The sequence below is a fragment of the Corvus moneduloides genome, chromosome 7, assembly GCF_009650955.1.
Source record: "Corvus moneduloides isolate bCorMon1 chromosome 7, bCorMon1.pri, whole genome shotgun sequence".
Lineage (NCBI taxonomy): Eukaryota > Metazoa > Chordata > Aves > Passeriformes > Corvidae > Corvus > Corvus moneduloides.
Genome location: NC_045482.1, coordinates 24,063,121 through 24,083,249, shown reverse-complemented (window position 1 = coordinate 24,083,249; position 20,129 = coordinate 24,063,121). Strand labels below are relative to the sequence as shown.

Genomic DNA, 20,129 nt, shown 5'->3' with positions numbered 1-20,129 from the left:
TGCCCTGGCAGGGATGTTTGGAGTCACAGCCCCAAGGGAGATTAATTCCTGTATTGTGGAACATACAAGTTCTGGTGAACTTAGGGGTGCAATACCCCGATCTGGGAATAGCCTGTTCTGTTAGAGAACTCCTGGACTGTACAGAGCAGGATTCTCTTACCTTCAGCTAGCAACCTGCACGCTTTCTTCCTACCCTGACCCCCTCATTCCCCCTGGCAGGGAGAGCTAGGATGGGAGTCTCTGCCACTGATCCTCAGGCCATGGTTGGATGCTGGGGAGATCCCTGAGGAGGGAGCACAGCTCCCCAGGTCCTCTTCCCCAAAACAAGCAGAGTAGATGGCATCCAGTTAAGTGAAATAATTTATATAATTAAAGACATCTTCATACAAAACCCCCAGCTTGGCCCCTAGGTGGTTAGGGCAAAGCAGGGCAGGCTGGAAAATTACAAAGCACGCACTGGAGAAGGGTGGTGAAACCATGTCCCTCGTCCCTCTGTACACAAGGTGCAGGGCAGCGCCGGGACGCCATCCCTTGACACAGTTCTAGCGATCGGGACGCTGGACGCAGAACACTTTGGCTTGGTGGTCGCCAGAGGTGGTCACCACAATGGAGGCATCCCTGCAGGGAGACAGGGCTCAGAGGTGGGGTGGGGGCTTCCAGTATCCCTAACCATCACCCCCGGCGCAGCTCTGAAGTGCTGCACTTCCCCCTTGAGACCCTCAAGTCTCAGCATGGACCTGGGTCTGTCCTGCACCTTGGGACCAGACCCCAAGGGCACTCAAAGGAGAGACAGCTTGTGATTTGAGCTCCTAGGCTGGAGGCCCCTGCCATCACTGCTCCCTCCACCCAGCAAGGAAGGGGGCTAGAGGTTGCCCGCTCACTTGTTGACGGCGAAGTCGAGGATTTCAGCGGAGTGCCCTCGGTACTCGCTGATCATCTTCCCCGAGCGGGCGTCCCAGAGCCGCACGGCCCCGTCCAGGCTGCAGGTGTACACCACGGCCGAGCTCTCCTCCCACAGCAGCTGCACGATCCCTGACTGGGGTAGCAGGAGACCACAGTGGGGACCTCCAGCAAGTCTTAGCTCCCCCCATGTGCCCCCACCCCCTCATGGTTTCTGCCATGTCCCCAGGAGAGTCAGGCCCCAGGTCCAAGCACATCCGCTGTGCAGAGACTGCGGCTGCCCTTTGGGGAAGCCCAAGGCTAAGGGAGAAGTACAAATTGGGAACTTGCCCCTGGGCTCTGAGGGAGATCTCCAACAGGCCCGAAGCCCACCTTCCAGGCCTAGGGAGAGGGGGTAGGGCTGTACCTCGTGTTGGCACTTATGCCTCAGGCACTGGGTGGAGAGGTCATAAATAGCCAGTGTGCCGTCCAGGTAGCCCACAGCAGCCAGTGGCATCCTGCAGAGAGGGGAACAGGCATTACATGGGACATGGGGAAGCAGGGATGGAAACACGTAAAGGCTCCGAGTAAAAGGCAAACCCTATGCTGAAGGCTGCACTGTGTGGACAAGATGAGGGACAACCCAATGGCTAGAGCCATCAAACACCCCGCTTGGGAAACCCAGGAGTACAGCAAGTTAGCAATCAGCCCATAGTTTGTGAAGAAAATGACAATGTCTGGGCAGGAAAACAGCTGTCTGGAGAGTATCCCAGCCAAACAGTGGTCCATCAGGCTAGCCCAGAATCCCAACAGTTGCAGGGAGGACTGAGCAGCTGGTGTCCCTTGGCCTCACACCCAAGTGATCTCCACACCCAGCCAGGGAGGATGGAGGCAAGAGAAATGCAGCAGATTGAGCACAAGGGATGCAAATGGATCTGTGTGACAAGCCCTGTGAGATCTAGCACTGAAGAGGGGCTGTCCCAACACTCACACATTACAGAAGCCCAGCGACTCCACCGAGTTGGACTCTGCCTCCTCGCCCTCACCGATGGGTGCCTTGGGGGTCACACTCTCCATTTTGAACACGCACACCACCTGGGTAGAGGGAGGGTGACTATACCCCGAGGGAAGGAGACCCAGATGCACAGAGGTCCCGTTCTTACTCGGTACCGAGCCTGCACCCTCATCAGAAGGCCCGGCTCCAAATCCTCAGCTCCTGGGAGCAAACGAGGGAACTTCCTTCCAGGAGCCGGGCGGGACCACCCAGCCCGCGCTCCACCCGCAGCGCGAGGGCGCCGCCTGCCGGCTGCTGATGGCCGCACACCGGCCCTGGGTTTGGGGGTCCCCAGCGCTCCCGGCTCTGCCCTCGGCCCAGGACAGGGGCCTGGGGGGTCTTCAGCTCTCCTGGCTCTGCCCTGCCCACACAGACCCACCTTGCCTGTGGCGGAGTTGACCAGCTTGGCGTGGCAGTCCACAGAGCCCGTCATGATCAAACTGCCATCCTGGTTGCTGGCCACGCATGTCAAGGGGTCCTGATGGCCATCCTGGCCTGGGGGGTGAGCAGCAGGTATGAGGTTTAAGTGTCCTCCCCACGGAGACCCAGTGAGCCATAAAACGCACCCTCCTGCAGCCTCTGCCCTGCCCGGCTCTGCCAGCACCCCGGCAAGCAAGAGCCACCAGTGGGGACAGAGAAACCCAGTGCCAGGCTGCCTCCTGCCCAACCAGGCAGTGGTCAAAGACCACTAGAAGGGGCTGTTCACCAGTTAGGGAGTAGGCCAGGTGATAAACCGCCTCCTTACCTTTCAGGACATGCAGCGAGGTTCCCTGCTTTAGGTCCCAGATGCGCATGGTCCCATCCTCATACCCCACCACTGCTCGCTTCCCTGCATGAGACAGAGACAACAGATATAGACAGGGCCCCGCTCATCCCCCCACCTCCCATTCAGCACAGACTGGTAGAAGCAGGAGGGCCCACACAGAGCTGGTGACACTTCCCACTCCAGAGAGGCCCCATGCCTCACCATCAGGCAGGATCCTGCCACATGTGGCTGGGCATGCGGGACCCTGAAAGGTTTTGCAATCCCCACTGGGGATCTTCCACATCCAGGTGTTGCCATCAGCTGTGCCTGCCAGAAGTACGTGGGCTTGAGGGTGCCACTCCATCCACTGGGCAGAGAGAGGGACAGGCAGCGTCACAGAAGTGTCACCCCACTTCCTGGCTGGGGAGCTCCCCACAGCACCAGGGGTTCCACCACTCACCTCCAAGTCCCCCACCTCGAAGGACCACACTTCCTCCTTGGCATCCACCCGCCACACTTTGATAAGCCCAGACATGTCACCTGTGGCCACGAACACAGAGTCGTGACTGAAGCCAGCACAGGTAACCGAGTCCTTGTGTCCTAAAAACATAAGGGGACAGAGACTGCTCAGGCCAAGCTATGGAAGATAGTCAGGAGCCCAGCATCAGCTGGAGAAAAATGTGTCCAGATGGACACAGCTGTTCACTGCACCTCACCTGAGCACTCAAACAGGAGCTCCCCATCGCTCACACGCCATACGAAGGCCTTGTCATCCTCCCCACCTGTCACTGCCAGCGTGTTGGTCTTGGGGTCAAGACTCACACAAAAGACAGAAGCTTCAAAAAAGAGTAAGGAGAGGCTACATGGCTACGGTGCCGACCCCACCTCACCTGACATTCCCACGGGGTCCAAACCCCATGCAGCCCTCGGTCTGGGTGGGATGTCAGGAAGCTGACCTCCCAGCCCAGCCCAGTGCGAATCAATTCTTCACGTGGGGGAGGAGCAGCACAGGCTTTTTGCTGAGCTTAGGGCCAGCTGCCATGATGGGAGGCCCAAAGGGCTCCTCCACCAGATCATAAGGCAACAACAAGCCCAGGGCAGCTCTGAGTCCTGATGGCTGTCCCAGGAAGGCTGGGAGACAGCAGCCCTGGCAAAGCCCTCCGCAACCCTGGACTCTGCAGAAAGCCAAGATGAGACCAGGTCCCGGGGGGGGGGGGGGGGTCCCAGCTGCTGCTGCCCGTGCCCAGCACTCACCCGAGTGGAGGGAGAACGTGACCTCACTGTCATCCTGTGCCTCCATGCCGTCCTCCACCCCCTCGTCATCCTCCGACTCCCAAGCCTCTGCATCGGGCTCTTCTGCCCCCTCATCCTCAAAGTCCACGTCCTCCATCTCCTCGGCCAGGTCATCTGCAGAGGGCGAAGGTCAGGGCGCGGCTCGCGGCCTGCCCGGCTCGACCCTCCCGGGGCGGCTGTGAGCTCGGCGGGACAGCGGGGGTCCCCGCGGGACGGGGCAGCGGGGGATGCGCGATGCAGCCGCGGCCCCGAGACCCAGAGCAGGGAAACCGCAGGGGAACGGGGCGCGACGCGCGGAGAGGCCGCGGGCCGGGGGTATGCACCGGCCGGGCCTGGCACTGGGGTGGGGCCGCAGCGCTCCCGGTGCCCCGGCGGGAGGCCGGAGACCCCGCAGGCCCCGCCCGGTGCGCGGCGCAGGGTGCCCCGTCTCACCCGGCCCGGGCGGGCCCAGCTCCACCACCTCGATGATCTCCTCGTCGCCGTGTAGGCCCAGCGGCCCCGGGCCCTCCCCGGGCTCCATGCCGACCCACCCCGCCGCCACCGCCGCCGCTTCCGCCACGCGCCCCGCCCCGGCCAATCCCCGCCCGTCCCAGCCAACCACGGCCCGAGTCCGCGCGCGGATCCCGCCCTTTCCGCCAGCGGGGCGGCCCGGCCCCGCCCTGCGCGGCGCACTCTGGGAGATGTAGTTCTCTGCGCATGGAGCGTGCGGCACCGCCCGCAGACAGACCCTGCGCGGCGAGACTGCAGCTCCCGGCATGCAGCGGAGCCACCGCACACCGGCACCATGGCGGCGGCCCGAGGCGGATTGCGCGGTAACGGCCGGCGGGAGCAGGGGGAAACCCCGGGGCGGGGGGACCGGGACCGTCCCGCCACCACCCTCACGGCACGGTCCCGCGGCCTTCGGCACACGGGCCCCGAGACGCGCCCCAGCCCAGCCCCGGTGGGGAGAGCCACGCCCCCGCTGCGCTTGGCCACGCCCCGCCCAGCTTAGGCCCCGCCTTCGAGCGCCCCCTGGCGGAAGGGCAGGGGCTCTGGCGGGGGGATGGGGTGGGGATGGGGCTCGGGATGTCATCCTGGGGCAGGGATAAGGGCCGGGAAAAGGGCGGGGGTACGGGCAGGGACAGGAGCTTCAGGCATCCCGGGCTGAGCCCCCCACACTCTACCCCATGGCTGTCCCTCCCTAATGCCTCTCTCCCCGCAGGACTGCTGGTGGCAGCAGGCCTTTCAGCGTGTCCTGCCAGGACCTGGGGGCGGCCGGACCCCCGGGGCACACGGCTCTTCGGGCAGAGCTGCCACCGGCCAGCGGGACAACGGGCCAGTCAGGAGCCTGGCAGCGGGGGACTCCCCGAGGGGGTGGAGTACATCCCCACGCGCAAGAAGGGCAAGAACCCGATGAAGCCGGTGGGGGTGGCCTGGTGAGTGGCTCTGGTGGTGGGAGAGGGTCGGTACTGGGAGGCTGCACTGCTCTGTGGGGCTCTGGGGTGGAACAGGGGGCTTGGGGGGGCTGTAGTACTGAGCAGGGCACTGTCCATGGAGCCCTGGAGTGGCACAGTGCCCTTGTTTCCCCACCAACTCTCTCCATCTCCTTGACTGCTGGCTGTCCTGCAGGGCCATTGGATTGCCTTCCGGCATCATCCTCTTCCTCCTGGTCAAACGGCAAGTGGACAAAAACCGCCTTGAGCAGCTCAAAATCCGCCGAACGATGATGGAAGCCAACCAGGGCGAGTATGAGTCGGAGCGATACAGCAGGGTGGTCAGGGGGGCATAGCCAAGCTGCCCCCCATCCCCAGGCTGTCACTGTGGCACACTGGAGGAGCTGGCCAAGGGGACGCCAGCCCCATGGAACACATGACAGTGGCATCTGCCCTGCCTGTCCAGACCATGAAGTGATTGTGGAGCTGAATAGGGACAAATAAAGTGAAACAGCTCAGTGCTGCAGTGGTTGCTCCCTCAATGCTCGGCCTAAGGTTCTGCCTGCCTCACCAGCAGGGGCCCCAGTTGTTCTGCGGCAGGGCTTCTGCCCACAGGGCCAGGGGTGACAGGCAGGGGAGGGAGGCCAGGCCTGGAGCAGTCTGACCTTGGTTTTCCCATCCCAAAGCAGTGTTTGTGCTGCCCCAGGCCGCAGCCCCCGCTGAGGCTGCCCACAGGATTTTTTAGGGAGTTGCCATACCAGTAAGACTGGGACCATCTGGAAAACTGAAGTGTTTTATTTAGCAAGTGCAACTTAGCCCACATCCGTGGCTGCAGGGCCTCTGCAATGTGAGCTCTGCCACGGAGGTCCCAGCTGCCCCCTGCCCACACCGGGCACAGCCACAGCTCGGGGAGGGGGCATGGCCAGAGCCACATTTAAGGCACAGAATGAACGACACCAACTGTTCTCTGCCAAAAAATCCCAACATGATCCCAGCAGTCACTGCCAGCTCCCTGTGCCCAGGCAGGGCTGTGACATTCCGCTGCCAGCCCAACGCCATTGGCACAGCCTTGGTAAGCGGTGCCAAAGCCAGGCTAAACTGCCTAAACGCTGGCAGCCAGTCCCCCCCACTGCCCTCAAAGGCTTGTTGGGGGATGATCAAGGGAAGCCCTTTCCTTAGCAGCCTACAGGTAGGAATGCCAAAGCATTAGGAGTCACAGTAAGCGGACTATCCTGTACAGAGACCAGATGAAGGGTGAGGGGCAGCCGGAGAGGGACAGGAGGGGTCCCAGGACTAATCCCGGCCTACTATCTGCAGGATGAAGGTGAAGATGTAGATGATGTCAGTGTAGATGGTGAGGGCACCGTAGACATACTCCTCGGGGCTCAGTGTGTTCTTCCTGTTCCCCAGCACAAGTTGGGTGTCATAGGCAAGGAACTGCGGGGACAGAGAGCATCAAGCAAGGACCAAGGGGGAATTCCTCCCTCCCCAGCCCCTGCCCGATACCCTCTGCTCGCTCCAGCTGTCAACTCACCAGTGTGAACGCGATGGCCCCAATGGCCGCGTACAGCATGTGGAGCCAGGGGACCTGTGCGGGAAGGGGACACAGGCAGGGTGAGCCGGGGTGCTGGCAGGCAGCAGGCAAGGCAGGGCAGGTCCTGCCCACACCCGGCTCCTGAGGAGCTGCTTCTGATGCCGACGCACCCTCTCCCTGTGGGCAAGCTGCCTTCCGTGGCTCAAACCACACCCTGCTTCCCAGCAAGGGGACCACCCAAACCCCCTGCCTGCACCAGCCCTGGGGATACCCAACCAGGAACACCCATGCCACCCCACCACCCCTCTGTCCTGCCCACTCACATATTTGAAGGAGAGGACAATGGCAGTGATGATCCCGGTCACCATGACCACAATGCCCAGCACGCAGAATAGCCCCGGACACGACGTAAAATCAACCTGATGGGGACACACACACAGTTGTCACAGGAGAGCCCGGGGTGTCCCCACACCTGGCCCACAGAGGGCAGGGCAGGGTGTATCCCTCTCCTTGCCTTGGTCTGGAAGCAGAAGATGGTCACAACAATGGCCACAATGGCGGTGATGAGCATGGCAATCAGGACAGCTTTCGTCTGGTACATGCTACAGAGAGGAGCAACAACAAAGTCACCTCACACTTCAGCATCCCCCTGCCACAAGGGTGTTGGTGACCCTCCCCCACAGCCCCAGTCCTGGACAGGAACCCTGCAGTCCCTGACCCCAAGGGACTGGAGCATCCCCTGGCTCCTGGCAGCCTCTCACTTGAGCTGGCTGCATTGTGGAGGACAAGAGGGACCCTGGATCCTATCACCACAGGGTCCCCCGGGCGTACCTGGCAATCGTGCCTGTCATCAGCCCCATGGCCAGTGTCTGTGGGAGAGAAGGGTGAGCTCAGTGGGCTGTCCACCTGCCCACATGTCCTCCTATCCCTCCCAGCCCACCTGGGGAGCTGGGGTGCCACAGGGGCACCACCAGGACCCCTCGCCAGTCCCAGCCCACTCACAAAGATGCTCAGCAGGATAATATTCCAGGGGAAGCGTCTCCTGAGGACGAAACAGGAGAGAGGTGAGCTAGTGACAGCAACCATGTCGCATCCCCCTGGTCCCCATCACCCAGGGGCAGCCCCAGGCATGAACCCATCTTGATGCTCTGGAGACACCCCCCCCATACCCATGCACCCCATTCTGCACGTCCCAGAGACTCACCGGGGACCCTGGCAGCAGGCCAGCACCAGGTAGGTCACCAGGAACACAGCACTGCAAGGAGAGACAGCGGGTGTCAGCCCCACAACCCCCTACCAGGATCAGCCCCTGGGCTGGGAGACTGCGGATGTGGGGGTACAAGCTGGGGGCACGCGAGCCAGCAGAACCCCTACTCACTATGAGGCGTAGTAGATGGCGACATTCCTCTGGACAAAGGAGCGGACAGGGTGGCTGTGGGACAGGAGGGACAAGTGTGAGGGAGAGGAGACAGCACCTGCTGTCCCCTCTGAACATCCCCCCAAAGAACTCAAGCTGCCCTCTTTTTCACAACAAGGGTAAGGAAGAACCCTCTACTCACACAAAGGTGAACACAGAGATGATTCCCACTGTCACCAGGAGCTGCAGGGAGATGATGGCATAGACCTGCAAAAGACAGGGGAGTCAGCACTTGGCCCTCCACCCTAACAGGTGCCCCTGGCTCCTTGGGACTCACCTTGCGGATGAAGGTGTGACGGACTTTCCTATCGTCCCAGTCAACTGATTGGAAGGCGGAGCCATCCCCAAATCCGTTGTCTCCTGTGATAGTGGACACCCCTCAGCACCAGGGTCAGCCATGCAGCCCCTAACAGCACCCCTGCTTCTAGTGCCCTCCCCCAAATAAACCAAGGTGTCCCACTTACCAAATCGCATAGGCATGGCGGGCATGGCCATGCCCGGATGAGAGTACCCCCCTGATGCGGGGTACCCCCCTGATGCGGGGTACCCCCCTGGCTGTGCGTACCCCGCCCCTGCAGGGTATCCCCCAGGCTGCGGGTACCCCCCAGCATAGTGGGGGGGCTGGGGGTACCCCCCTGGGGGTGGTGGGTAGAGTGGGTTCTTGTCATCATAGGGTGGCGGTGCGCTGGGCTGCGACATGCCGGTTCCCTGCGTCTCCCACGGGCACCTGGAGGGGACAGAAGACGTGGGGCTTCAGCACAGGTCCCCGGGCAGGACCTGTTCTTGGCGAGTGGAGCCACGGGTACAGTGACAAATGGGATTGTGCAGCCACAAAACCTCCCCCTCCCACTTTAATAGTGGCTCCTAATTAGTAAGGACGAGTTGGCCTCAATGCCAGCAGGTCATTGAGAGACAAGGGATGTCCCCACTGTCCCTTGGCTGGGGCCACCTGCATTCCTGTGCCTTGAGTCCCCGGCACCCGCGTCAGTGGTCAGCCGCGGGCAGGGCACAGCCACGCGCTGACTCAAGCTGCGTCAGGGACATGACCTTTTCAGAAGAGATCTGACCTCTCCGGTCTTTGAAGCCCACCCTGACACTGCCAGGGAAGCAGCACCCCTGGCTGGTCTGTGTCTCCGGGTAGCACCACACTGAGGACAAATGGTATCACCCTGCTGACTTCCTGGGATGGAAACACAGGGTCTGATCCTCATCACAATCACACAGATCCCACTCCCCCCCCCTCCATTTCGGGGGTGTTCCCCACCCAACAGATGCATGGGTCACACAGGGGCTCTAGAACTCCTGAGTCCCCTCAGGGAGTAATAAGGCAAAGTGACACCCACGTCACCTCTACAGGAGATGGACTCTTCCTCGGGGAGTGGAGTTGAGACCCCCCTGGGGCTGAGCTCCCCTCCTCGGCCACAGCAGGCCCCCTCACAGAACCCCCGGCAGCTGTGAGCAGGCAGCCCGGGCTCAGGGCCAGCTGCAGGAGGAGGAGAAGGAAAGCAGGATCTCCAAGGCCAGGAAAACAACAGCGCTGCCAGTAGACAGTGCCAGGCCTTTACGCACCTCCCACCCCCTCAGCACTGGCACCCCAGACCCCAGGCAGGCGCCAGGACCCCCCACAATCCTCCTGCCTGCAGCAGTGATGTGATCTTGGGACCATCCCAGGGAAGGAACCAAGATCTGATCCTTGCCAGGACCAGGCTGGGAGGGGATTGGGCACTTCCTCCCGTGTGACGCCAGTGCTTCCCGCAGCCGGGCTGGACAGGCAGCGATTCTGGGGGCACACCCATACCAGTCATGCCGGGCTGGGGGGAGCAGTTCCGTGTCTGTGCCTCCATTCCTCCTTCCATCCAACTGTCCCAGCCACGGCAGAGCTGCCACAGTCACGCTGCCCTTCATTCTTGCAATGACGACAGCACCAAAAATAAATAACTGGCATGGCAGTGACCACATGGATAGGAAGTTCACTTTCTCCACGTTGTGGTTTCCCAGAAAGCACACGGTACCCCCCCGGTATCGCCTCATCTGTGCAGCCAGGGAACGGCCCAAAACAGGACCTTGACCCTATGAAAGCCTCTGTGACTGACACCAAAGTTACAGGGGGACTGGAGTCCCCAGGAAGGAACCTAGATGTCTGGAGAAAGTGGGGTGTATCTGACTGGCACAGGATCATCAGCGGGGTCCTACCCTGTGCCCATGACCGCCACCTTGTGACTGCTCCAGACCCTCCTGTTCCCACCCCATTGGGGTAGCCTTGGGCACAGGGAAGGAACCAGCCTGACGGGTCCCAGCAGCTGCCACACCCAGGGAAGCAGGCAGCTGAACCCTCCTCGGTCCATGGCACTGCACGGTCCCGAAACCGAGGTCACCAGTTAGATGGTAGGCCATGCAGGGCCAGCTCAGTGACCCTGGCATGACACGGTCCCTGGGGACAGGGTGCTACTCTGCAGCGCCACGGTGACTCAGCACAGATAAGGCACATGTGGCAGGGACATGGGGCACAGGCAACCATCATCCCTTTCACAGCCCCACGGGTAGCCCAGGTTGCATCCCCACCATCCGCCCTGGCATTCCTGCCAGGCTCAGGCCCCTGCCACCAGCTCCACGGGTTCCCTGGGGTAACACAACCACCTTAAGAGGGGATCATGGTTTGGGGTGGGGGACAGAGCTCCCCCCACTCAAGCTGTCTGAGAAAGTACCTCACTCTTGAACAGCCTGGAAGCTCCCACCATTACAGCACAGGTTGGTACAACACAGCCTGGTATGGCACAGCACAGAGTGGCACAGCACAGTGGCACAGCCTGGCACGGCATGGCACAGACTGGTACGGTACAACAGGGCACAGCTGCCTCGTGCAGCACAGCACGGCTCAGTACAGCACAACCCAACACAGCACAATTTGTCCTGGCCAGGCCCAGCCCAGGCCAGCCCTGTTCAGCTCACACAAGCGGGTCAGTATGGCCCTCCTGGGCCGGATGTCCCCGCTGCCCCACACCGCTCACACACGACACAAGTTTCCTGGGGTTCAGCATCACCACTCCCACATCCCTGCCCCTCTGCAAGCTCCCTCCCGGGGGGCAGAGACATGGGACAGAGGTGTCCTCCTACGCCCCAGCCCCGGCACCCCCACACCACCCAGTGCTGGTCCCCACGCACCTCCATGGTGTCACCCCACACCTTGCCGGGCACAAACCCGTGCCCACCCCTCCCGAGACATCCCACGGGGTCCGTGGGGACACCCTCCACAGCACAAGCGTCGCTGCCCTCCGACGAACCACCCCGCACCACGCCCCGATTCCCCGCCACGCCATCGCGTGGGGTCCGGAAAACAGCACCAGCGCCACCGTGGGACTCCACCGTGGTCCGCGTGGGGGTCCTGTGCCCCCGCGTCCCTGCTCGCGGGACCGCGCTCCGTCCCCCCTCCTCCCGCCGGACCTCAACCCGACGTGCCCCCACCCACTCCGGTGACGGGGGAGCGGGGGGTGGCAGCGCGTCCCCGCTGTTTAGCGACCGGCCGCCCACCCTCGCCCAGTCCCCGTCGGCCGCCGGGACGCTCGGGAGAGCACCGGGATAGCCCCTCGCCGGCTGCGGCACCGGAGTGCGCGGGGTCAGGGGGGTGGGAGGACGAACCGAGAGGAGGGGAGTCGAGAGAACGAAGGGGACCGCCAGGGGCCTCAGGCGGGACTCGGGAACGGCGGGGGGCGCGGAGCGGGGCGGGCCACCCTACCTGCTGCGCGCTGCTCCGCTGGGCTACGGCCGCGACCAGACGGGACGAGCCGGGACGGGACGGGCAGGCGGGGCGGGGGCAGCCACCGCCCTCCGCGCCCCCCCGCGGCGGCTCCGCGCCCTGCACCCGGGACGGCCGGTGTCCGGGAGCGGGGTGCGCTCCCGCCTGTTGCTCCCCGGGACGGACCCCGCTGCCCCTCGCCCGCCCCGCCCTGGACTTTTTTCCCGACGGCTCTGACGTCACTCAGGGACCCCCTTCCTCACGCGGTGACGTCATCGGGGGGACACCCCTAGCAGCGGCGGGGGGGGAATCCCCTCCTCTGGGCGGGTGACGCGAGTGCTGTGCCGAGCGTGGGTCCCTCCCCCGCTCCCGGTGCCGCGGCGGCGGGGCCGGCAGGGGGCGCGGCGGGGCCGGCAGGGGGCGCGGCGCGGCGGGCGCGTGACGCCGGTTGGCGGCATGGCCGCGGGGCCCGGCGGGGCGGCGGCGGCGGCGGCGGCAGCAGCGGCCGGGGCGCGCGGGCTCGGGGCCGCCTGCCTGCGCCTCCTCCGCCGCGCCCGCCGCGCCGCCGCCGCGCTCATGGCCTTCGCCGCCCCGCTGCTGTTCCGCCTGGGGTGAGTGAGCGACAGAGCGAGCGTTCGCCGCTGCGGGACCCCCGCGGGGAGGGAGCCACCGCCGCCCGCCTTTGTGCCGCCGCCGGGAGGGAGGGCCCACCGCCCTCCCCTGCTTGTGCGGAGCCGCCCGGGGAGCAACCTGCGGCCGCGCCGGCACGGAGAGACCAGGCTGGGGCTCAGCCCGCCCCGGCCGGGGCAGTGAGGCGGGCGGTATCAGCCCGGCCGCTGGGACCGGGGATGAGCCACCGGCTCCCCCCGCACGGTGCCGGTCACTCTCCCCTACGGGCGCCTGCTCACCGCTGACCTGCCCCGTTGCCCCGGCCGTGGTCAGGCTACCTGGTGCTGGCAGGAGCCCCGGCTCCCCGGTTTCGGGCTCCTACCGCCACAGACGCAGGGGACCCCCGACTACTGCAGGGATCGCTCCCGGTGTCCCATCCAGGGGTGCCCTCGGCCGGGAATAGGCTTTGCAAGCCGGGACGTTACATGTCCGTCATGGCACCATTCCCCGTCCCGTCCCAAATCGCTGCTGTGTAAACGGGGAGGTCCCTCCGAACCCCGCAGCCTGTTGTCTTTTTCACCCCCACATGCACGGGGGTATCTCTTGCCTCCCTTTTCCTCGGCCCATTCTCTCTCCCCTGATCCCCCGGACCATGGCAAGCTTGGGCATGTCCTCCCCGGAGCATCGGGAGGGACAGCCGGCTTCGGCCCCTCCTGGTGAGCACCCCGCAGCAATGCTCCCCCCCAGTCCTTGCTGCCCGAAGCAGCTGGAGGGCGTCTGCTTGGAGAACCAGCCCTGCCCTCACTACCCATCTGGGGTATGGAGTACACACACACCACCTCCAGCGCCCCCGAATGAGAAAGTGGCCCTGTATGTGTTCCCTGTGGGAGTTCCAGCCCCGGCAGTAGCCCCCTCCCCAAGTGGGCTCCTTAGAGGGACTGGGGTTTAATGACGAGGGGTGTCTGCCCTCCCTAGGTACAGCCTGTACGCCCGCACACGCCTGGGCTACCTCTTCTACCAGCGGCAGGTGAAGAAGGCGCGGGAGCGGTACCCGCACGGCCACTCCGTGCCCCAGCCCTTCTGCTTCCCTGGTGAGTCCCGGCGAGCCCCTCCCACGCCATGACTTTGCAGTGTCCCCCCAGCACTGGCACTTTGGAGCGGGGAGGGGTTGCCGTCACCGAATTGCCCGAAGCATGTTTAACTAAGAATTTGATGTAAGATGTGGGGAGTTTGGCCTGGACTCCCCCTTTTCCAGCTGAGGGGGTCATGCCCTGATTCTGTCTGTTCTCCCCCCCCCCAGGGGTGAAAATCCTGCCCATTCCTGTGCTCTCCAACAACTACAGCTACCTAGTCATTGACACTGGCTCCGGCCAAGCAGCTGTCATCGACCCCTCTGACCCACTGGCTGTACAGGTGAGACCCCCACAGCCACTCTGATCTGGTGTTTGGGTGTCTCCAGGTGAGGGGGTGGCATGTCTCTGTATTTTGGGGTTAGAGGGGAGCAAATCTGCCCCTAAACTGCAGCCCTTAAGTGCCCAAGGCAAGATGGAGCATGACAGGGCTCATCCAGCACCTGGGGAGCTGGCAGTGGACAGGGTTTAGGGGGAAACTGGTACTTGGGTTCTCTGTCTCCCCTGATCTCTCTGTCCATATTTCCTCCCCATTCCCAGGCTGCCATTGAAGAAGAGGGGGTGATGCTGGAGGCCATATTCTGCACACACAAACACTGGTAAGGGCAAGCGGTGGCCCTGGGAGGGTTGGTAGCTGCTGTGAAGGTTGCCCCAGCTGAGGTGACCCCCAGCCCTGCCCCATTTAGTGGGGGGGAGTACAGGGGGGCACATTTAGGGTCTCTGACCTCCCTGTCTGCAGGGACCACAGCGGAGGGAACGAGGCGCTCTGCCAGAAGCACAACTCCTGCAGGGTGTACGGCAGCGCTCTTGATGCCATCCCACAGCTCACCAAGTAAGTCCTGCGCCCCCCTAGCACCCATGTAAATTTGGGGGGGCTTCATTCCCAACCACCACTTGTGATGTCTGCGGCACTCACCCACCAGTCCATCCCCCCAGTACCATGTTGGGCAGAGGCCTGGCACGCTCCTGACACCAGTGTGCGGGGAAGGGTTGCCAGGGGAGGTGGGTATTTTGAGGTGCTGAGGTTGAGGGGACCACCCTGACGGTGCCCCCTGTTCCCGGCACAGCCCACTTGCAGACAGGGAGAAGGTGAGCGTGGGCTGCCTGACCTTCGAGGCGCTCGCCACACCTGGCCACACTGTGGGCCACATGGTGTACGTGCTGGATGGGGCGCCCTTTGGCAGCCCTCCCTGCCTCTTCTCCGGGGACCTCCTCTTCCTTGCTGGCTGTGGTGAGTGCACCCAACCCCAGACAGGGGTTATCCCGCCCTGGGATGGGCTTAGGGGTACCCCCCAGTGCCCCCCATGACAGGCAGTTGTGTTGGGGTCCAGGTAGGCCGTTTGAGGGCTCCCCTGAGACCATGCTCGCCTCCCTGGACGTGGCTGTGGGCTTGGGCGAGGACACGCTGCTGTGGCCAGGTGAGTCTCCCCAGCAGCAGGGCACAGTTGCTGGTGTCCCCCTAGTTCCCACTGCCGAGAGAGAGCTGGGTGGGGGGGATGCTGAGGGCTGCATATGGGGGTCCACAGGCCACGAATACGCGCTGGAGTGCCTGACCTTCGCCAGCCTCCTGGAGTTGGACAATTCCGCGCTGGAGCAGAAGCTGCAGTGGGCAGTGCAGCAACGTCAGGAGAAGAGAAGCACGGTGAGGTGTGGGGGTCCCCTGGCTGCAGCACCCACCACCCCAACCCCTCATGGGGTTCCTTTGGCAGGGATGCCGCACACCAACACCCTCTTGCATGGTGGGTGCCATAGTGGCAGGGGATGATGGGGGCATTCCCAGCTCCCAGCATCCCGTGGGTGCTGCCTCCGGCAGGGGAGCTGAGTGGCTGCCCCCACAGTGCCCCTCCACACTGGGAGAAGAGCAGACCTACAACCCCTTCCTGCGGACCCACCGGCCGGAGCTGCAGGAGGCACTGGGGCTGTGGCAGGGCACGGGGGAGGACCCTGATGCCTTCCGTGCCCGTGTTCTCAAGGAGGTGCGGAGGCGCAAGGACCTCTACCAAGCCACCTAGATCCCCCCCTCCCACTCCCCGGATCCCCCCTTTCCACGGGGCCGGGTGATGGTTGGGCACAGCGGGTCCAAGACTGTGGTTTGTTTTGCTGTGAATCTCCCTCCTGGGGTGTAGGGTTGGGGGAGGGGGAAGAGTGGACACCCCCTTAAGTGGGCACCCCACAAGTGATTCCTGCCTTTGCTCCCTCAGAATTGGGGGTCACCAGCTGTCACATAGAAGCACCTCAATCCCCTCTCAGGAGATCTGTAGCCCCCTGCCTCACTGCTGGGGCTCTAGGAATGGCACCAAGGGCTTCTCCTACACAACCCCCCCTGTTTTTCTGGGAGTCCCCAATTTCCCCTCCACCATCACCACTCGGCCTCCTCCCCTTAAGCCCTCAGTGTTGTGCATCTCCTTTCTGGGGGCTGGGATGGAGCCAGCAAGGGGAGGCGGGTGGCAGTACTACCTCCAGGCAAGGGACTCCTCTCCAGCACCCCATCCTTGATGCCGGAGCCCCCCCTGTACGCACACACACACACACACACTGGGACGGGGCCACAGGGTCACACTGCTGCGGTATGGGGGTGCTGCTTCACTGGGGATCGGAGCCACAATCACCCCCACGCCCCAAATAAAAGACTGGATCGATTTTATACGTGTTCGTCCCTTTCTCTCCCCGTCCTGGGGACCCTCAGGCGCTAAGCCCCGCGGGCGGGGCGCGGCCCCTTTAAGAGGTGGGGCCAGGGCGTTGCCTGGGAGACCGCGAGGCGTGGGGGGCACCGGGCTCGTTCCGGCGGGCGGCGGCCCGGGGGGAACGGCGGGGGGCCCGGGGGGCTGCAGAGGCGGGCTGGGTGTCACTGCCCCCCAGGGTCACGCGTGGGTGGGGGGTACCGCGGTTGGGGGGAGCCGCGCCGCCCCCTCACCCGAGGGTCCGGCAGCAGGAGCCCCTAGGCGAGGCATGGAGCCCCCTCCCGAGAGCCCACGGGAGACCCCGACCATGGCGGACACTGCTGCCGAGTTCCTGAGTCTCATCGGTGCGTGCCCGCTCCAGCCCCCGCCTTGTGCCGCCACACCGTGCCCGGTGCAAGGGGGTGGGGGGGGGGGAGCGGGTAAGGCAGCGGGGGACGGACAGTGGGGGATTGAGCGGGATAAATGGTGAGGGGCTCGGCCCAGCCTGCACGGGGGGAATGGAGACAGGGACGGGCACTGGGCAGGGGTGACAGCCACTCCAGGAGGGAGTGACCATCTCCTCGGGGTCACTGTCCCTCTGTGTTGGGGTCACTATCCCTCTGTGCAGGGCTGAAGGAGCTGGAGTGGTGCCTGTTTGCTGAGACACTGGCAGTTGTGGCCATGGGGGCCCCGCCGAGGGACAAGGCAGAGGGCCAGTGGTGGATGGCAGCCCAGTGGGCACCCTACCAGGGGGAAGGTGAGCCGGTGCAGAGCTGCATCCTGGTGCAAACCAGGTTCCGAGGCAAGCAGGATGGTGTGCCTGTCTCCAGCACTCTCAAAGGTGAGCCAAGGGTGGCTTCCCTCCTCCCCAGGAGGACATCCCTGTCCACCAGTCCCCAGGGCTGGGAATGGGGACAGTGCCAATGGGATTGGTTGAGTATGGCTTTGTTCTGCCAGCCTACGTGACCTGGCAGCTGGAGACCTTGGAGCAGGAGGAGCAGGAGTGCCTGGAGGTGACTGATGTGGTGGTGGCATCCCTGTGTCCTACCCGCTGCCCTGGGGTGTGGCCTGCAGTGGTGCCCTCCTGGGGGCTGAGCCCCCTGCAAGGCCACTGCGGGTAGTCTGGTGTCCCTTGTCATGCTTAGACTCCAGCTCTGCCCCACCAGCCTGGTCCCCATCCCCTACTCTGGGTGGCAGCTGGGGTAGGGAGTTTCCCACAATTCATCTGGTATTGTACCCCAATTGATAGCAGTGCTGGGGAGTGCCACCTCAGAGAAGGGGTGCCCTGGCTCTACCCTCCACCCTGTGCCTCCCACCCCTCCTGCAGCTCAGACCACACCCCACAGAGAAGAGGACCCACGTTGTGAGCCACCAGCATGGGATGACTGTCTCGAAGACCCTGCAGGAGGGAGAGGTGAGGTTGAGGGCAGGGTCACATCCTGGGAGGAGACAGCTGGCCTGTCTCACCAGGGGTGCCCCAGGCTCTGTCCCTGGGGATGCTGGAGCTGTGGCTGTCCCAGGAGGTAGCCAAGTCTCTCTGCAGGCAGAGCCACAGTGCCAGAGCTTCTGCTACAGCCGGGCCAAGCTGCGGGGGCTGCTGTTGGAGGGTGCCAGCCTCCTGCTGCTGCGGGTGCTGGCACGCCGGCACACAATGCCCCCCAACCTTGTCTTCCCAGCCATGGACACCGAGGGCAACCTCTGCACCTCCAGCTACGTGAGCCGCCAGCCAGGAGGGCCTGTGGGATGAGGGGGTCTGGGTCAGGTTGGGGATACCAGAGTGGGATGTGGGGAGTGGGGAGAATGTGGTTGACAACATGGGAGGGACACATGAGGATGGCACCTGGGGGCAGGGGTGACTGTGAGACAAGGCTGACCGCTGGCTGTACCGCCCCCAGTCTGCCCTGGGCATCCAGCGGCAGGCAGTGGGCTCGGCAGAGACAGAGGTGTTTGTGATCGAGCGAGCCGTGCACAGCAGCAGCGGCGCCTCCACTGTGTGGCACAGCAGCTTCCTCCCCAACGGGTAAGGGCAGGGGTCCGCTCAGAGACACCCCAGCCCTGCCAGTCTGCTGGGACACAGGATGGGGAGCTCAAGGGCTCTTCCCCTCTCAGGCGTTTGGCTCAGCTGATGCAGATTGGCTCCCCAGTGCTGATGGTTCTACAGGATGAGTCCATCCTCAGCAAGTCAGGTACTGAACAGGGGAGGCTTGTGCCCCTCCAGCACAGGCAGCCCCTGCCCACTGTCTGGAAGCCAAGGGGGAACACCTGCCCCACCTTTCTGCTGCCAGGTAGGTTCGAGCCCCAGCTCCCCTTCCCCAAAGAGCCCCTGGACTGGGAGGAGGACATCCAGCTCTACTCCTGGTTCCTGGACAGGAAGGCAAGATGCGTGGACATGGGGACAAGGGGACATAGGGCTGTGCCAGTCTCCAACAGGGTCTCCCCTGGCGTGCCCAGGAGGCACATTGAGGGGGCAGGCTGGCCAGCATCCTTCCTCACGCTTTCTTAAGTGTGGGAAAGGACCCAGGCTCCTGTCCCCCTCGCCCTGGCACAGTGCCCAGGGGGAAATGCATGTTCATGCCCACCTCACCCACCCTGTTCACTCCACTGCAGGATGAGCTGCAACTATCCCATGCTGCCTACCTCCAGCAGCACCCCGAGGTCCGGGCGCTGCTGTCTGACTTCCTCCAGGCATTGCTCTTCCAGCAGCCCCATGACCCCATCTCCTTTGCTGCAGAATTCTTCGCCCACCAGAGGCCCATCGGGAGCCCCTTTGCCTCCACTGGGGCTGCCAGCCCTGTCCCCAGCTCCCCTCCAGCTAACAGCAAATAAAGCTGCCAGCGCTGCCTGTCCAGTCTTGTTTGCTTTGTGGAAACTGAGGTTCAGGGAGGGCGGGTGGAGCTGAGCTGTGTGCTAAGGCCCCACCATGCCTTCTGGGTGGGACCCTGCCCTGTCCCAGCTGTTCTAGCCCTTGCTTAGGGGGCAGGGGATGCCTGGGGCAGGGCCAGGCTCACATCCCTGCACCTGCCACCACCCCACAGATTCCTGAGGGACACCCCTTGCCCACCTCTCTGTCGGACACAGCCTGGCTGGCAGAAGTGCCCAGAGGGAGAGCCAGAGGTACAAACCAGGCACCCATGAGAGCACCTGAGCTGCTCCCCCTTCCACCTCCACAGCCATGAGGGTCCTGGGTATGGAGTGTCCCCTTTTGCTGGCATAGCTTGACACTGCAGCAACACTGGCACCCCATCTTTGGCGTGAAGGTCCCCGCACCCGAGGGTGATGTGAGCACCCTGAGCCGCAGAGCCTGCCTGGCTGAGTGCTTCCCCCAGCAGCTAAGGGTGCATTTTGATCTCCTTATGCAACATGTGCCTGCTTCCTCCTCACTCCAACTTCTATGGCATTTCCCCTACTCCCGTGGGGCCAGCCCTCCCTTCCCACTCTGTGGGACAGTGTCCCCTGTCCCTCCAGTCACCCAAGCAGAACCCTTGGCATGTGACGGAGAGTGACACGCAGACATGCTCCCACGCCCCGGTGAGGGTGCCTCGTGTTTGCACGTGTGTGAGGCAAAGGGGAGGGAAGGGGCCTCCTGGCACGCGGGGGAACTGAGACTGTGTGTGTTCATAGGGGTAGGGAAGGAGCACTTCCTTCTCCTATCCTACTCCTCTC

At 63.7% G+C, this 20,129-nt stretch overlaps 4 protein-coding genes across 8 annotated transcripts; 2 read left to right on the top strand and 2 right to left on the bottom strand.

Moving 5' to 3' along the window:
* Window positions 1-342: 342 nt before the first annotated feature.
* AAMP (angio associated migratory cell protein) lies at window positions 343-4,772 on the bottom strand. Its single transcript, XM_032113937.1, is given in 14 exon segments — window positions 343-618; window positions 882-1,036; window positions 1,307-1,397; window positions 1,871-1,974; window positions 2,313-2,428; window positions 2,679-2,762; window positions 2,901-3,045; window positions 3,139-3,278; window positions 3,395-3,514; window positions 3,933-4,085; window positions 4,404-4,551; window positions 4,554-4,587; window positions 4,620-4,681; window positions 4,683-4,772. Coding segments are annotated over 14 exon segments (1,503 nt in total). The 5' UTR covers window positions 4,758-4,772; the 3' UTR covers window positions 343-542.
* PNKD (PNKD metallo-beta-lactamase domain containing) lies at window positions 4,673-16,450 on the top strand. Of its 3 annotated transcripts, XM_032113934.1 has the most exons (10): window positions 4,673-4,783; window positions 5,173-5,386; window positions 13,652-13,767; window positions 13,977-14,089; window positions 14,347-14,405; window positions 14,546-14,638; window positions 14,874-15,037; window positions 15,138-15,224; window positions 15,333-15,448; window positions 15,645-16,450. In XM_032113934.1, the coding sequence occupies exons 1-10, from the start codon at window positions 4,756-4,758 to the stop codon at window positions 15,816-15,818; spliced, it is 1,164 nt and encodes a 387-aa protein (XP_031969825.1). In that variant the 5' UTR covers window positions 4,673-4,755; the 3' UTR covers window positions 15,819-16,450. The 3 variants fall into 3 exon arrangements, with proteins under 3 accessions (XP_031969825.1, XP_031969824.1, XP_031969823.1); XM_032113933.1 differs by lacking the exons at window positions 4,673-4,783; window positions 5,173-5,386 and adding an exon at window positions 12,603-12,678; XM_032113932.1 differs by lacking the exons at window positions 4,673-4,783; window positions 5,173-5,386 and adding an exon at window positions 12,714-13,546.
* Window positions 6,159-12,325, bottom strand: TMBIM1 (transmembrane BAX inhibitor motif containing 1). The gene is made up of 12 exons (XM_032113935.1): window positions 12,068-12,325; window positions 8,799-9,061; window positions 8,612-8,694; window positions 8,477-8,541; window positions 8,296-8,349; window positions 8,122-8,172; window positions 7,920-7,959; window positions 7,749-7,786; window positions 7,432-7,519; window positions 7,241-7,336; window positions 6,918-6,971; window positions 6,159-6,820 (listed from the first exon to the last, which is right to left on the bottom strand). The coding sequence occupies exons 2-12, from the start codon at window positions 9,031-9,033 to the stop codon at window positions 6,677-6,679; spliced, it is 948 nt and encodes a 315-aa protein (XP_031969826.1). The 5' UTR covers window positions 9,034-9,061; window positions 12,068-12,325; the 3' UTR covers window positions 6,159-6,676.
* A 171-nt stretch (window positions 16,451-16,621) lies between the features above and the next one.
* On the top strand, window positions 16,622-19,365 carry CATIP (ciliogenesis associated TTC17 interacting protein). 3 transcript variants are annotated; one of them, XM_032115248.1, is made up of 9 exons: window positions 16,622-16,831; window positions 17,095-17,307; window positions 17,424-17,479; window positions 17,794-17,880; window positions 18,010-18,180; window positions 18,362-18,486; window positions 18,576-18,652; window positions 18,756-18,840; window positions 19,074-19,365. In XM_032115248.1, exons 1-9 carry the CDS (start codon window positions 16,756-16,758, stop codon window positions 19,363-19,365), a joined length of 1,182 nt encoding a protein of 393 aa, XP_031971139.1. In that variant the 5' UTR covers window positions 16,622-16,755. The 3 variants fall into 3 exon arrangements, with proteins under 3 accessions (XP_031971139.1, XP_031971140.1, XP_031971141.1); XM_032115249.1 differs by having other exon boundaries at window positions 16,623-16,831; window positions 18,010-18,204; window positions 18,752-18,840; window positions 19,074-19,314; XM_032115250.1 differs by having other exon boundaries at window positions 16,624-16,831; window positions 18,752-18,840; window positions 19,074-19,314.
* The last annotated feature ends 764 nt before the right edge of the window (window positions 19,366-20,129 follow it).

What these genes read in the sequence shown, in the direction of transcription:
- CATIP (XM_032115248.1), top strand. Translation starts at nt 16,756, where the DNA reads ATGGAGCCCCCTCCCGAGAGCCCACGGGAGACCCCGACCATGGCGGAC. An exon ending in AGGAGCAGGAGTGCCTGGAG is followed by an intron (nt 17,480 to 17,793) that starts GTGACTGATGTG and finishes CCCCTCCTGCAG; the next exon opens with CTCAGACCACACCCCACAGA. An exon ending in AGCAGCTTCCTCCCCAACGG is followed by an intron (nt 18,487 to 18,575) that starts GTAAGGGCAGGG and finishes TTCCCCTCTCAG; the next exon opens with GCGTTTGGCTCAGCTGATGC.
- PNKD (XM_032113932.1), top strand. Translation starts at nt 13,263, where the DNA reads ATGCACGGGGGTATCTCTTGCCTCCCTTTTCCTCGGCCCATTCTCTCT. An exon ending in TTCTGCACACACAAACACTG is followed by an intron (nt 14,406 to 14,545) that starts GTAAGGGCAAGC and finishes CCCTGTCTGCAG; the next exon opens with GGACCACAGCGGAGGGAACG. An exon ending in CCTCTTCCTTGCTGGCTGTG is followed by an intron (nt 15,038 to 15,137) that starts GTGAGTGCACCC and finishes GTTGGGGTCCAG; the next exon opens with GTAGGCCGTTTGAGGGCTCC.
- TMBIM1 (XM_032113935.1), bottom strand. Translation starts at nt 9,033, where the DNA reads ATGTCGCAGCCCAGCGCACCGCCACCCTATGATGACAAGAACCCACTC. An exon ending in CGCCATGCCTATGCGATTTG is followed by an intron (nt 8,695 to 8,798) that starts GTAAGTGGGACA and finishes CCACTATCACAG; the next exon opens with GAGACAACGGATTTGGGGAT. An exon ending in GGGCCATCGCGTTCACACTG is followed by an intron (nt 6,821 to 6,917) that starts GTGAGTTGACAG and finishes CTGTCCCCGCAG; the next exon opens with TTCCTTGCCTATGACACCCA.